The 13,068-nt window shown below is 43.2% G+C and overlaps 1 protein-coding gene across 1 annotated transcript in view; it reads left to right on the top strand.

Annotated features, from left to right (window-relative positions):
- The window catches only part of nphs1 (NPHS1 adhesion molecule, nephrin), a gene marked incomplete at both ends in the record, with an annotated part of 198,028 nt that overhangs the window by 23,411 nt on the left and 161,549 nt on the right, over positions 1 to 13,068 (top strand). The window contains one exon of the mRNA XM_080851765.1: positions 7,521 to 7,624. Coding sequence (XP_080707891.1) covers positions 7,521 to 7,624 — 104 coding nt within the window. The remainder of the gene's footprint in view (positions 1 to 7,520; positions 7,625 to 13,068) is intronic.

Genomic DNA, 13,068 nt, shown 5'->3' with positions numbered 1-13,068 from the left:
TTCACGATTTACAAATGTGTTTTGCAATCCACAAAAACAAAATTCTTACTCGTGATTTGTAAGTTGGCATTTACATAAATGTGCTATGATTTGCACACATAGATGTCCATTCGTAAATATATCGTTTGTAATTTCTTAAAATACTTAACATTTCGTGTGTGCATTTCTCATGGTCTGTCATTTGTAAATCTACAATTCGCGTGTGAAGTGTTGAATCTGCATTTGTCGATCGCCCAATACACGCGTGCAATCCTTCCTCCTACGACGTAATTTTAGACAAATTTTTCGGTTTTGAGACTGGCTTTCTGATCCACAAATACAAGCCTCCTCCCCCCCCCCCCCCCCCCCTCCTTTTCGACAGTGCCAACCTATCCGGTAGGTGGCAGTATTGTCCTCTGCCTTGTTGTCAGGTGGCTTAACAACGCGATCGTGACCGGGGTGATAAAAGCATGAAATTTGGCACACAGTTTGCTTTTACCCTACCAAATAATATTAGAAGTGAAACTGCTCTTTTTCGTTTTAAGGAGATTTTAAGCACATGACATCTAAGAGGCTCTAGACAACGTCAACTAAAATGTTATATCACGTTATGAACGCAGTCCTTACTTTCCTTAATGTGCACTTTATTGCAACTCGTTCGATCAAAATATTATGTTAAATCCAGGGCTGTATTGGAGGGTAAATCTGCGCAATCTGAGATGAGGCACAGCTCGTCGCTGCCTCACAGTCTCGCTGTCTCCTGTCTGTTTGAACAGGACATGCGCAAATTCATAGATTGCGAAAATAAAAATGCTCGAAATGATTGCAATCCTGCAGAAAAATACATTTACAGCACAGATCAGTAGAAAAATATCAGTATTTATTTGATTTTATCGTTACTTGTTTTTTACTCTCATGATAACAGATGAGGTGCTCTCGCATAGAAACGTGAGCGGGGAGCCAAGCTGTTGCTTCACTGAATAGGCCTATATGCTTAATCAATACGTTATTTGAAGTCATGAAAGGTGTAGAGAAGCCTGTAAGCGAAATACACTGGAAACATAGATTATTTGAAAACAAGTCAGTTCTCAATGTTGAAAAAAACTTGCTGTGAAGGCTATTTATGTTGTCATTGTACCACAGGAACTGCAATCTAGGATGAGCTCCCGCATGGTATTTCTGTCTGTTTAATTTAATTGTGCTACTTTGTTTAAACCAATATATATACAAAACAAACTAGAAAACACAAACATGCATGAATAACAGTTTTATTACTTATTTGGTGAGCATTTCTAGGCAAAAAAATAAAACAGTTTTGAAAATCGTACCACAGGTAGCCTAACGCATATCTTGATATCGCCTTTCATGACTTCAAATAACGTATTGATTAAGCATATAGGCCTATTTAGTGAAGCAACAGCTTGGCTCCCCGCTCACGTTTCTATGCGAGAGCACCTCATCTGTCATCAGTAAGGACTGCGTTCATAACGTGATATAACATTTTAGTTGACGTTGTCCAGGGCCTCTTAGATGTCATGTGCTTAAAATCTCCTTAAAACGAAAAAACGAGCAGATTCACCCTTCTAATATTATTTGGTAGGGTAAAAGCTAATGGTGTGCCAAATTTCATGCTTTTATCACCCCGGTCACGATCGCGTTGTTAAGCCACCTGACTACAAGGCAGAGGACACCACTGCCACGTACCGGATAGGTTGGCACTGTCGAAAAGGAGGGGTTGCGGGGGGGCAGGCTTGTATTTGTGGATCAGAAAGCCATGTCTCAAAACCGAAAAATTTGTCTCAAAATCACAGGAAGAATGATTGCACGCGTGTATTGGGCGATCCACAAATGCAGATTCCACACTTCACACTCAAATTGTAGATTTACAAATGACAGACCATGAGAAATGCACACACGAAATGTTACGTATTTTAAGAAATAACAAACGATATATTTACGAATGGACATCTATGTGTACAAATCATAGCACATTTATGTAAATGCCAACTTACAAATCACGAGTAAGAATTTTGTTTGTGTGGATCGCAAAACACTTTTGTAAATCGTGAAACATTTGTGGATCATGGTACTTGCATTTACGAATACTTTTGAGACATCTCTCCATAATAGTTCAACGCCTGTCTAGCTGGTTACCACGCTCGTCTTCGACTTGCCGTCTAACCACTGCTGTGCAACGTGCTACGTTGTGATAGTTCTCTTTGCTAACTCTATTTCATTTCAGATATTGTCTAAGACCTACCCGGACTGTGGACATTCCCGCGACAAGGGAGACCGTCACCGCTGCTGCGTGCTCTGCCTCGGCAGGGCACATGCTGAAGCGGCTTTGTCAGATCCCTGCCACGTGTGCGCTCTGTGCCGCCATGACGATGGCACGAGTCACAAAACGTCTTAGCTACTGGGACATTGTGAGGGTGCAGCCCCGCCGTCCAGGAAGGTGTCCCCGGTCGGGCGGATCTCCTCTCACCCCTTGGGCAGTGTGGGCTCAGGCAGTCGCCCGAGGGCGGCTGCAGTGTCCACCTGCCCGTCTCCGGCACGCTCGCTTGCCCCAGTCGCGGTGACTGCGGAGGCGGCTGAGCTGCCGACCGAGTTTGACGACCAGCTCGAGGAGCTGGAGGGAGAGAGTCTGTTGGACGACTCGTTCGAGCCAGCCTCACAAAGAGGGCTATAAGCGTAGTGCCACCAGAGGAAGAAAACTATGGCCACTACAACAGGTATTTTCTTGTCCCGAAAAAAGGACGGAAATTACCGCCCTATATTAGATCTACGTGTGTTGAACAAAGCACTGATGTCGTTGAAGTTCCAAATGTTAACTCCACGCTGTCTTGTTCAGTTCATAAAGCCAAACGATTGGCTGATCACAATACATTTAAAGGACGCATATTTCCACATACCGATTCATCCCAGACACCAAAGATATCTGAGATTTGCATTCGGCGGAATAGCGTACCAATTCCACACACTTCCTTTCGGCCTGTCCCTAGCTCAGAGAGTTTTTACAAAGTGCGTAGAAGCTGCCATCGCCCCGTTACGAAAATCAGGCATTCGCCTCTTCAATTATCTGGACGATTGGTTACTGGCATCTCGCTCAGAGGCAGAGGTGGTGCGAGAGTGCCATCTCGTGGGGGCACACCTGCATCGCCTCAGATTTGTTGTCAACAGGGAGAAGAGCGTGTTATGGCCACGGCAAGCCGCTCATTTCCTAGGCATGACAGTAAACTCTGTCTCAATGACTGTCGGTCTGTCTCAGGCCCGAATAGATGTCATCAGGGCTGTTGGGATTGATGGCAGCCACTGCTATAGCGCTCCTGCTGGGGATGCTGCATGCACGGCGTTTCAGGGGTGGTATCTTTCCCTGAGACAAGTTCCACATGATCACAGTAGATCGCAGATGCTGGAAAGCCTTAGCCATCTGGCGAACACCGCATTTCCTCTCGGCAGCTGCCTCACTAGGCATAGTGACACGCCTCATTGTCGTAACCACAGACGCCTCCACTACAGGATGGGGTGCGATCTGCGAAGGGGAATCTGTGAACGGTCGCTGGTCTTCAGCGCAGGCCGCATCACATATAAATGTGTTAGAACCGTTTTTCTGGCTCTTCGGCACTTCCTACTCATGCTAAGCGGGCAACATGTACTCGTCAGAATGGACAACACGTCCGCCATGGTATACATAAATCGCCAAGGGGGAGTGCGTTCCCCTGCGCTTTCCCTATGGGCAAACCGCTTACTTTTGTGGGAAGCGGACCATGTTCGCTCTCTCAAAGCAGTTCACATTCCAGGTCACCTCAATTATGGAACAGACCTATTGTCGAGGGGCAACCCTCGTGCAGCGGACTGTAGCCTCCACCGTCAGTTGGTCGATCAGATTTGGCTGTGATTTTACTGGGCGCAGGTGGACCTGTTCGCGAACAGGCAGAACACCTGCTGCCCTCTGTGGTTTTCGCTGGGGGGCGACAACCCTCCACTAGGCGTAGAGGCGCTGAGCCAGCAATGGCCCAACATGCGTCTGTACGCTTTTCCTCCGATCCCTCTTCTACAGCAGGTAGTGTGCAGGTTGGCGGAGGAGGGCATAGCACTGATATTGATAGCGCCCTATTGGCCCAATCAGGGGTGGTTAGCAGATTTAATCAAAATGACAGTGCAGCCTCCCTGGGAGCTGCCTCTGCGCAGATATCTCCTCTCGCAGGCTCACGGAATAGTCTGGCATCCCAGGCCAGAGCTGTGGCAGCTCAGAGCCTGGCACCTGGAAGTGGTGAATACAATGCAGCGCTCGGGCAACGTCTACCCGATCTCTGTATACGCTCAAGTGGCGCATGTTCGAGCGCTGGTGCGTCGCGCGTCAGCACGACCCCATTGACTGCGCACTGGGCATCATCCTGGAATTCTTACAGCAATTATATGACGAGGGAAAGGCTGCTTCTACTATCAAGTATACTTAGCAGCCATCTCCGCCTGCCTGTCAATGGCAAATCCCCCGGTAGCCACTCATTGGTGTCACGCTTTATGGCTGGGGTGAGGCGTCTTAGGGTACCTGTCAGGCACCTTTTGCCCTCTTGGGATCTGCTGGTTGTGTTACGGGCGCTCACAGGTCCCCCGTTCGAGCCCTTGGAAACGGTAATATAAGTTGGCTATGTGTATGTGTATTGGCCAGCACTGATACACGCGTGAATGGACTCGGCCCCAATTGACCGATCGTGAAAATCCTCCCTTAGCAACCGCTAGGAGAAGAAGGTCCGACACCTTTGAGGTCTGAGCAGCATGGTTAACGCCTCCCTCACATTGATGCGTTGGAATGCGTTGATCCAACGGAAGGCGGAGGAGGAGTCTGGCGCTTGGGGTTCTGTTGATACCGGAGACGTTATAGTGAGATTGACAGGTCAACAAACCAACCACGTCACTAGCAAGCTTTTACCCTGTGAGTAGTAGCATGCTATCATTAGATAGGGTGCTCAGACACCTCGCAAATCCTATGATACGTATTTTTAAGTTACAATAAAGGGGTTTTTACATTGTACAGTGTCTATTTCTCGGTAACTTTAAAAAAATCTAACCAAAAAAAAGACAAACAACCAACTTGTAGGTACAAATTCGACCATCTAAGGAGTTTGGTCAGCCATCTTTTTTTTTTTTAGATTGCCGCTGTGTAGACGTGAGCATATACGGGATATGATTGGCTAGCGCCTGTGCTGTCAGTTATGCATGGAAGGGAATTTGATTGGCTGACGCATGCTTTGCCTCTCTAAAAGTTCAACATTCTTCAACCCTTGACGCAAGCAAAGCAGGGAACGCAACACGCGCAAACCAAACGGAGCCACAATTCAGTTCGGCAAAGGATGACGTCACCCCATTCAAAGTGAATGGGGATGCGTTAACCCTGACGCATCAACGCATTCCAACGCATCAATGTGAGCGAGGCGTCAACAGTGTGCCTACGAGACTTGTAGATCTGACACAAAGGTACGCAGAGAGATTAGAGCACCCAGTCATTTTTTTCACATTTCCATAGCCCAAAACACAGAGGAAAGATGCCGGCGGTGGATTAAACAGTGTGTGAGACCCCAGCCCCAGCTCAATAAATCTGAAAACACACATATGTTTGCTCCAAAGTAAAGAAGGCTGCTTGCAGCTATCTATCTATCTAGCGAACTACGCTATCGCTAGGTATGATCACTCGCTATCTAGTTGAGAGAACATCCCCAAACAGTTATAGTTCATGAATACTTGTATTATTACCACTAAAACTAGTCTCTCCAACTAAAGTTGTTAATGTTAAAAATTAAAATGTTAATGTGACCGTCAAAATGTTAATGTTACTGTCTGTTAAATTGCGCGCTGAGCTAACCTTGCTAGCGATAGCAAACGCCAGCATTGAACAGAACTTTTAACAACCACTTTGTATGTATGCTGCTGGCGTTCACTATCGCCAGCTATGATAGCTCAGCGTGCAATTTTACAACAGTTTTACTGACGGGAACATTATCATCGCTAGCTAAGATAGCTCAGCATGCAATTTAACAGATGGTAACATTAACATTTTGACGGTAACATTATCATTTTGATTTTAACAGTAACACTTTAGTTGAAGAGACTAGCTCGAGCTTAACATACTGAAGGCCATTATGAAGTTTATTTATTTTACTCTTTGTAGAATTTTGTTAATACTGCTGAGTATAGGTATGCATAATACTGTTCTCTAGATTGTCACCATCCTAGTTAGCTAGATACCTCCAGAGTCTCTCGCCAGAGACGGGATAAATAATAAGAATAAATAATCTTTGGAGGTTATTAGCTAGCTTGAAATATTAAATACAGATCTTACCCAGTGGTGAAATAACATGACTAGTCTACAAGGTTGTGCTTGTTGCATTTAAAGGGATAGTTCGGTTTTTAAGACATGAATCTGTATGGCTTCCCCGTCACCAGTGTCATGCAATCATGCATCACTTACCCCCGACAGCGTCCTGTGAGCAGAGTTCTCGTCCAGTTTTGGTCAAACCGAAAGTAGTCCGGCAGGTTTGCTAGACCCAGCAAAATGAAAACTTTCTCTTCCCAAAACATTATGTGTTCAAAAGAGTGATATATTTGCATCCCAAAAACATTGTAGTGGGAAAAGTCACACCTCGTTATCACTTGGCCCTATTTTCAATACGCTCGATAATGCAATCTCACAGCTAGAGTCTACCTGTTTGATTCTCGAAAGTTGATTCACGAAAGTTTGATTCATGAAGAGGTTGTAGGGTTTCTATTTTTTTTTATTGAGACCTGTATGCCTTTGCTTCAATTATTGTTGTGTCCACTTCGTTGTTGATCTTAATATTTTGGATATATCCTTCCACTGCATATTGCAGTCCCTTTGGCCTTGATCTGGAGGATATCGTGGAGGTATTACTCCAAAAATCATCACTCACACTGACAGTTAAAGCGCTTGTCCCCGTACTCGCCATGGCTTTTGTGTGACAGTTCCGGGAATTGTGTCGGACGTAGCAACAATAACTAAGGGGGCGGGGCCCTGGCGATCGGTCAATTGTTTCATCGCAGTCTACAGCGATACGGAACATCTCGGTTACGTATGTAACCTCGGTTCCCAGAGTAGGGACCAGATGTAACAAGCGTTGCATGTACAGTGTGTGTTTCTGGTATGGCTCTATGCTCAGAGTCTTCAGAGGCAGAGGGACATCATCACCCCCTATTTAAGGGCACCTGAGGGGGCGGGCTCAAGACGGTGATTCGTCGCAATTAGTTATGTCCCAATTGTTACATCTGGTCCCTACTCAGGGAGCCGAGGTTGCATACGTAGCCGAGATGTTATCATTGTGAAGGTAAATAAACAGGCTTTCCAACGATATCAAATAAAATACCAATTAGCATTGTAAGAACAGAGAAACAATTGACCAAACACAGTAAGAAAGAATATTTTTAAATGCTTTCTGAATTTGGAGAGGACTACCTGAGCTTTTTAAGCATGTCTTCTTCACATATGAATATCTGCTACAGTTAATTCTCTGCTTTTCCCACTCCAGAGTCAAGGCACAGAGTGCAGATCATGGAGGAGAGTTGGTCTGCAAGGCAAGGAATTCAGCACTCACTACTGCCATGATTGACACCAAGGTGATGACCGTCTACTGTAAGTGTGATGACCGTCTACTGTTAGTGTGATGACCGTCTACTGTTAGTGTGATGACCGTCTACTGTAAGTGTGATGGCCGTCTACTGTTAGTGTGATGACCGTCTACTGTTAGTGTGATGACCGTCTACTGTTAGTGTGATGACCGTCTACTGTAAGTGTGATGGCCGTCTACTGTTAGTGTGATGACCGTCTACTGTTAGTGTGATGACCGTCTACTGTTAGTGTGATGACCGTCTACTGTTAGTGTGATGACCGTCTACTGTTAGTGTGATGACCGTCTACTGTAAGTGTGATGGCCGTCTACTGTTAGTGTGATGACCGTCTACTGTTAGTGTGATGACCGTCTACTGTAAGTGTGATGACCGTCTACTATTAGTGTGATGACCGTCTACTATTAGTGTGATGACCGTCTACTGTTAGTGTGATGACCGTCTACTGTTAGTGTGATGACCGTCTACTATTAGTGTGATGACCGTCTACTGTAAGTGTGATGACCGTCTACTAGTGATGCGCGAGAGGGCGTTATTTTAACACCCGCCCCAACCCGACCCAAGAAATTTTCCAAACCGCCCCGCCCGACCCGTGGGGAATTCTGAAGCGGCCCGGCCGACCCGCCCAATTTGACCCGCAAAAAAAATAAATAATAATAACAACAAATAAAATAAAAAGCCTGGGGCTGAGGGTTATGCCTAATTTAACACGTAACTAAATGAGAAGCATTTGCGCTAAATTCGCATTATTGTGAAACTTCAACGGCAGGTCTACATCAAACAACAACAACAACGACAGCTTTACGCAATTATTTATTGAAGAACTGTTAACAAATGCGTGGAAGACATAGCCTTTGTCTATCTATGATGTTCCCACAAACAGACACATAGCGCAGGCAATGCACACGCACTAACTGGCAAAACTATCAAAGGCAAGGTAGCCCAGATATATGACAATCTGATTAACTAGACTCTTAGCGCAGTTTTGTCTAAAACAAAAGGGGAACAGCCACTTCATAACAAGTAGCATACTCAATAGTTCACCTGACTACGAGGTTCCTACAAAATAAAATAAATAAATAAATAAACTAACATGTAGCCTACCTGTTTTATGCCCATCATATTTGTACAGCGCCTCACATTGAAGACATGACGTAGTCTGCAATGGTGTCATCGGACAGCACGACTTGTCCAAATGTCTCCCACACCTTGCTCTTTTGGTCGGCTTTCCGTACAACCTTTGCATCGCCTTTTTTAATCTTCTCTCTTATTAAGTCAGCCATTATTGGAGTCATCCTAGAAGTTTTGGCGGTGCAAACAAAAACTACAGATGGCGTGTTGGGATAAACTAACCGGAGCTGTATCTTAAACTATACCATTCTAAAAGGTAACATCATTTTACAAAATATAAAGTATAGCCTAGAATAAAATGTGAGGTGGACACCAAGGTTACGTAGCCTAACTCAGACGACTAGCAGGAGTGGGAGCTTTGAGTGCAATGACTTTGTGACAGTGGGATGTATGCAATTGATAAGTTCTGTAGGCTAACGCAAAATTGCGATTTCACCTATGTATTCCAAAAGTTCCGGGTTGCGGGTTTTGACTATTTTGACCCGCCCCACCCGAACCCGCGATACTTAGAGAAAACTGCTACCCAACCCACCCAGCCCGCGGGTAATTGGATAACCCGCGCATCACTACCGTCTACTATTAGTGTGATGACCGTCTACTATTAGTGTGATGACCGTCTACTGTAAGTGTGATGACCGTCTACTGTTAGTGTGATGACCGTCTACTGTTAGTGTGATGACCGTCTACTGTTAGTGTGATGACCGTCTACTGTATGTGATGACCGTCTACTGTAAGTGAGATGACCGTCTACTGTATGTGAGGACCGTCTACTGTTAGTGTGATGACCGTCTACTGTTAGTGTGATGACTGTCTACTGTTAGTGTGATCACAGTCTACTGTTAGTGTGATGACCGTCTACTGTTAGTGTGATGACTGTGTGATAGTGTTTTGACTGTTTACTGTTAGTGTGATGACCGTCTACAGTAAATGATGACCGTATGATAGTGTGATGACCGTATGATAGTGTGATGACCGTCTACTGTTAGTGTGATGACCGTCTACTGTTAGTGTGATGACTGTCTACTGTATGAGATGACCGTCTACTGTTAGTGTGATGACCGTCTACTGTAAGTGTGATGACCGTCTACTGTTAGTGTGATGACCATCTACTGTTAGTGTGATGACTGTCTACTGTAAGTGTGATGACCGTCTACTGTTAGTGTGATGACAGTCTACTCTTAGTGTGATGACTGTCTACTGTTAGTGTGATGACCGTCTACTGTTAGTGTGATGACCGTCTACTGTTAGTGTGATGACAGTCTACTCTTAGTGTGATGACTGTCTACTGTTAGTGTGATGACCGTCTACTGTTAGTGTGATGACCGTCTACTGTTAGTGTGATGACAGTCTACTCTTAGTGTGATGACTGTCTACTGTTAGTGTGATGATAGTCTACTGTTAGTGTGATGACCATCTACTGTTAGTGTGATGACCATCTACTGTAAGTGCTGCTCAATTCACAAAGCCCTATTTTATTTAAAAGACAAAGATAGTTCATAATGATATTATTATGGGATGTTGAAAATCACAAGTCAACATCCCTAATCAAAATTGTGAACTTATGTTGTCAAGGGTGAGACAAAAAATGTGGAAAACATTCCAACAGAGAACACACAAAACACTGTGTAAAGGATAACGGCCTTTTACAGTGATATTCCATTGTTGCTAAGGCCAAATGCTGTTTTTAATTCTATACTTGATAGCTTGCCAGTTTCCTAGCTCTCTTTTTTTACCCATGGAGTTAATCACGTATATACCATTTTGGCAAAATGAGAATATGTTTACTGTTCAATGGAGTGCCTGCCTAAACACACTCACTGTGGTAGAAATCTTGGAGTCATAGGTAGGTGTCTCGATATACAGAAATCTATGAGCCCTCCTGTACTGTTGGACACTGCAGCAACCGGCATTGTTTTTTTTCAGGTTCCCTTGAATAGACTTTCTTAGATATTACATTATGTTGACTTAAAAATAGTATATAAAATCACCAGAAAGCAGACAGTGGTTTGAGACCTTCTAGATATCATTAACATATGTAATTCACTTATATTCCACAGTCACAGTCACGCTAACAGATCAGCAAATTAGCGCAAGTTTAGCTGGAGTATGATTTCCTAGGGCTAAAGAGCTACAAAATGATCTTAATTTCCTATTTGGATTGTACTGAGCTGTTTTGCAAAGAGTTTGCTCTGCAGCTAAAGTGGAGATCAGGGTTTTCAATGATAAAACTCATCCTAGAACATTGCAAACCTCCAAATCTATGCAGGGGTGAAGGCCTGTGCTCCGTTGAAACCTTACAGCAGTGTGCTCAAATAAAGAACAAAATATGAGTGCCCCCCTAAAAGTGGTCTTGCTGAGCCATCTGAGAAAACAGTTCCTGACTACTGTATTCACCACACTTTAAAGTATAATTCTAATTATAAAAAAATTGGGTTCTATCACGTTATTTAGCTGTTTGTTATTGGACGAGAGACGTTATAGATGTGCTATAGATTATCCGAGAACAACCCAACGGGGACTTTTCACAGCTTATAAAAAATCACTCCGCAATGAAATATTCTATAGCGCATTGATGATAAATGTTAATTCAAATATTTTATAATTCCAAACCAAGACGTTGGCAATGGAACTATTTTTTGTTGCGGAGAAACAATGGCGAAATAAGCCATTTTTAATCAATAACTTTGTGTTGAAATGTTTATTTGTTGACTGTAGAATTGTTTTATAAAAGCAATATAGCACTCGTGGGAGTGGGGTAGGTAAGGGATAATCCCACGTGTGTTGTTGCCAACGCCACTCGGCCTCCGGCCTCGGTGGCTACGGCCGAACACCACCCGTGGGATTATCCCTTACCTACCCCACTCCCACGAGTGCTATATTGCTTAAACATGATTGATGAGCCTATGAATATAACATAAACACCAAGATATCCTTTAATGTTCAGAATATCTATATAACACAAAATATGTTGCCTATAACGGGAATACTTATGTTCATATGTATGTACAATATGTACATAAAATGCTATTCAAAATGACAAAACAAGAGTGATGCATCATCCTCAAGGAGATAAACCAAAACTAGGGCTACAAGCACATGGCTATGGAGCCCCGATCTGGTTTTCTTCTGTAAGCATGTGGCATTACAGCTATTATGCTACATTTGAAATATGAAAAATATTCATTGTTAGGATGCAACACTAATTCAACATAAAATATTTTGCTTAACTTAGTCTAAGCAACCCAGAGCTACACAATACTTATTTACTCACTATTTGTACACACGGCCAGTTCATTCACATATCTGATAGGGATGGGCGATATGGCCAAAATCTTCTTTCATGGTATGTGTAATTTTATATCACGGTTACGGTATACAGTATATCTCGGTATAGTAATTGTTCTGTAAATTCAATTAAGAAATGGTTGAAGGCGAGACATGGCAGGTGAATAGGGTAAAATGTTTAAATACAAGGGATCACCATGAAACTTAACCAGTTGATTACATACATCATTATAAGAAAATGATTATATTTAATTATGCTAATTAGGCGGTATCTCATTAAATATGCACGTTTTTGCATATATTTCCGGTACATGAATCTTAAACTGTGATAAAGCCAGGACCAAAATTATTTTTTTATTTTGTTTATACATCAAATGACAAAAAATCCTCACATGGATTTTAGGATATCTGCTTTTATGACCTGGGAAATCAAAATATACTATCCATGGCCTTAAAAACCCTATTTTCGCCATGATTTCCAGGTAAAATGACCCATAAATCTGGCCAGGAACAATTTATAAATAAATCCGTGTGTAGATGTCTTCATAACAATGCTATGTGTGAAACTGGGAAGTGTGGTGTACCTAGGTTCTACATAGGCTGAGAAATGTGTACCTAAAAATGAAAAAACACTCATTTTGAGAAAACCGCATTTAAAGACACCACGTGAGGCACTGAGCGAATCACGTTAGCAGGAAAGCGCCGTCAGCCAATGAATCCTTTCAGAAAGTCAGGATTGGTTGCTGAAAAGAAAGGAAATGCCCATATTTGGATTACACAGCCTTCTTATCGAGGCTCAGAGCTTTAAAATCATACCAGACATGACAGATGGCGTGTAAAAAGACGAAACGCTGAACGCGTTTCAAGGGAGAATTCTTGGTAAATTTAGGAGAAAATGGATGCCGCGGCTGAACTAAATGCAGTGAAACAGACACATAAATGTGTAATTTTGACGTTTTCTTTATGGTAGTATGAAAGATAACAAGTTAAAGAGGCAAACTAGCCCAACATCTCAAATTTGACCAGGGCATGGAA

Source organism: Sprattus sprattus (assembly GCF_963457725.1).
Source record: "Sprattus sprattus genome assembly, chromosome: 14".
NCBI lineage: Eukaryota > Metazoa > Chordata > Actinopteri > Clupeiformes > Clupeidae > Sprattus > Sprattus sprattus.
The sequence above is the reverse complement of the archived record's forward strand: the minus strand, read 5'-3'. Positions and strand labels throughout refer to the sequence as shown.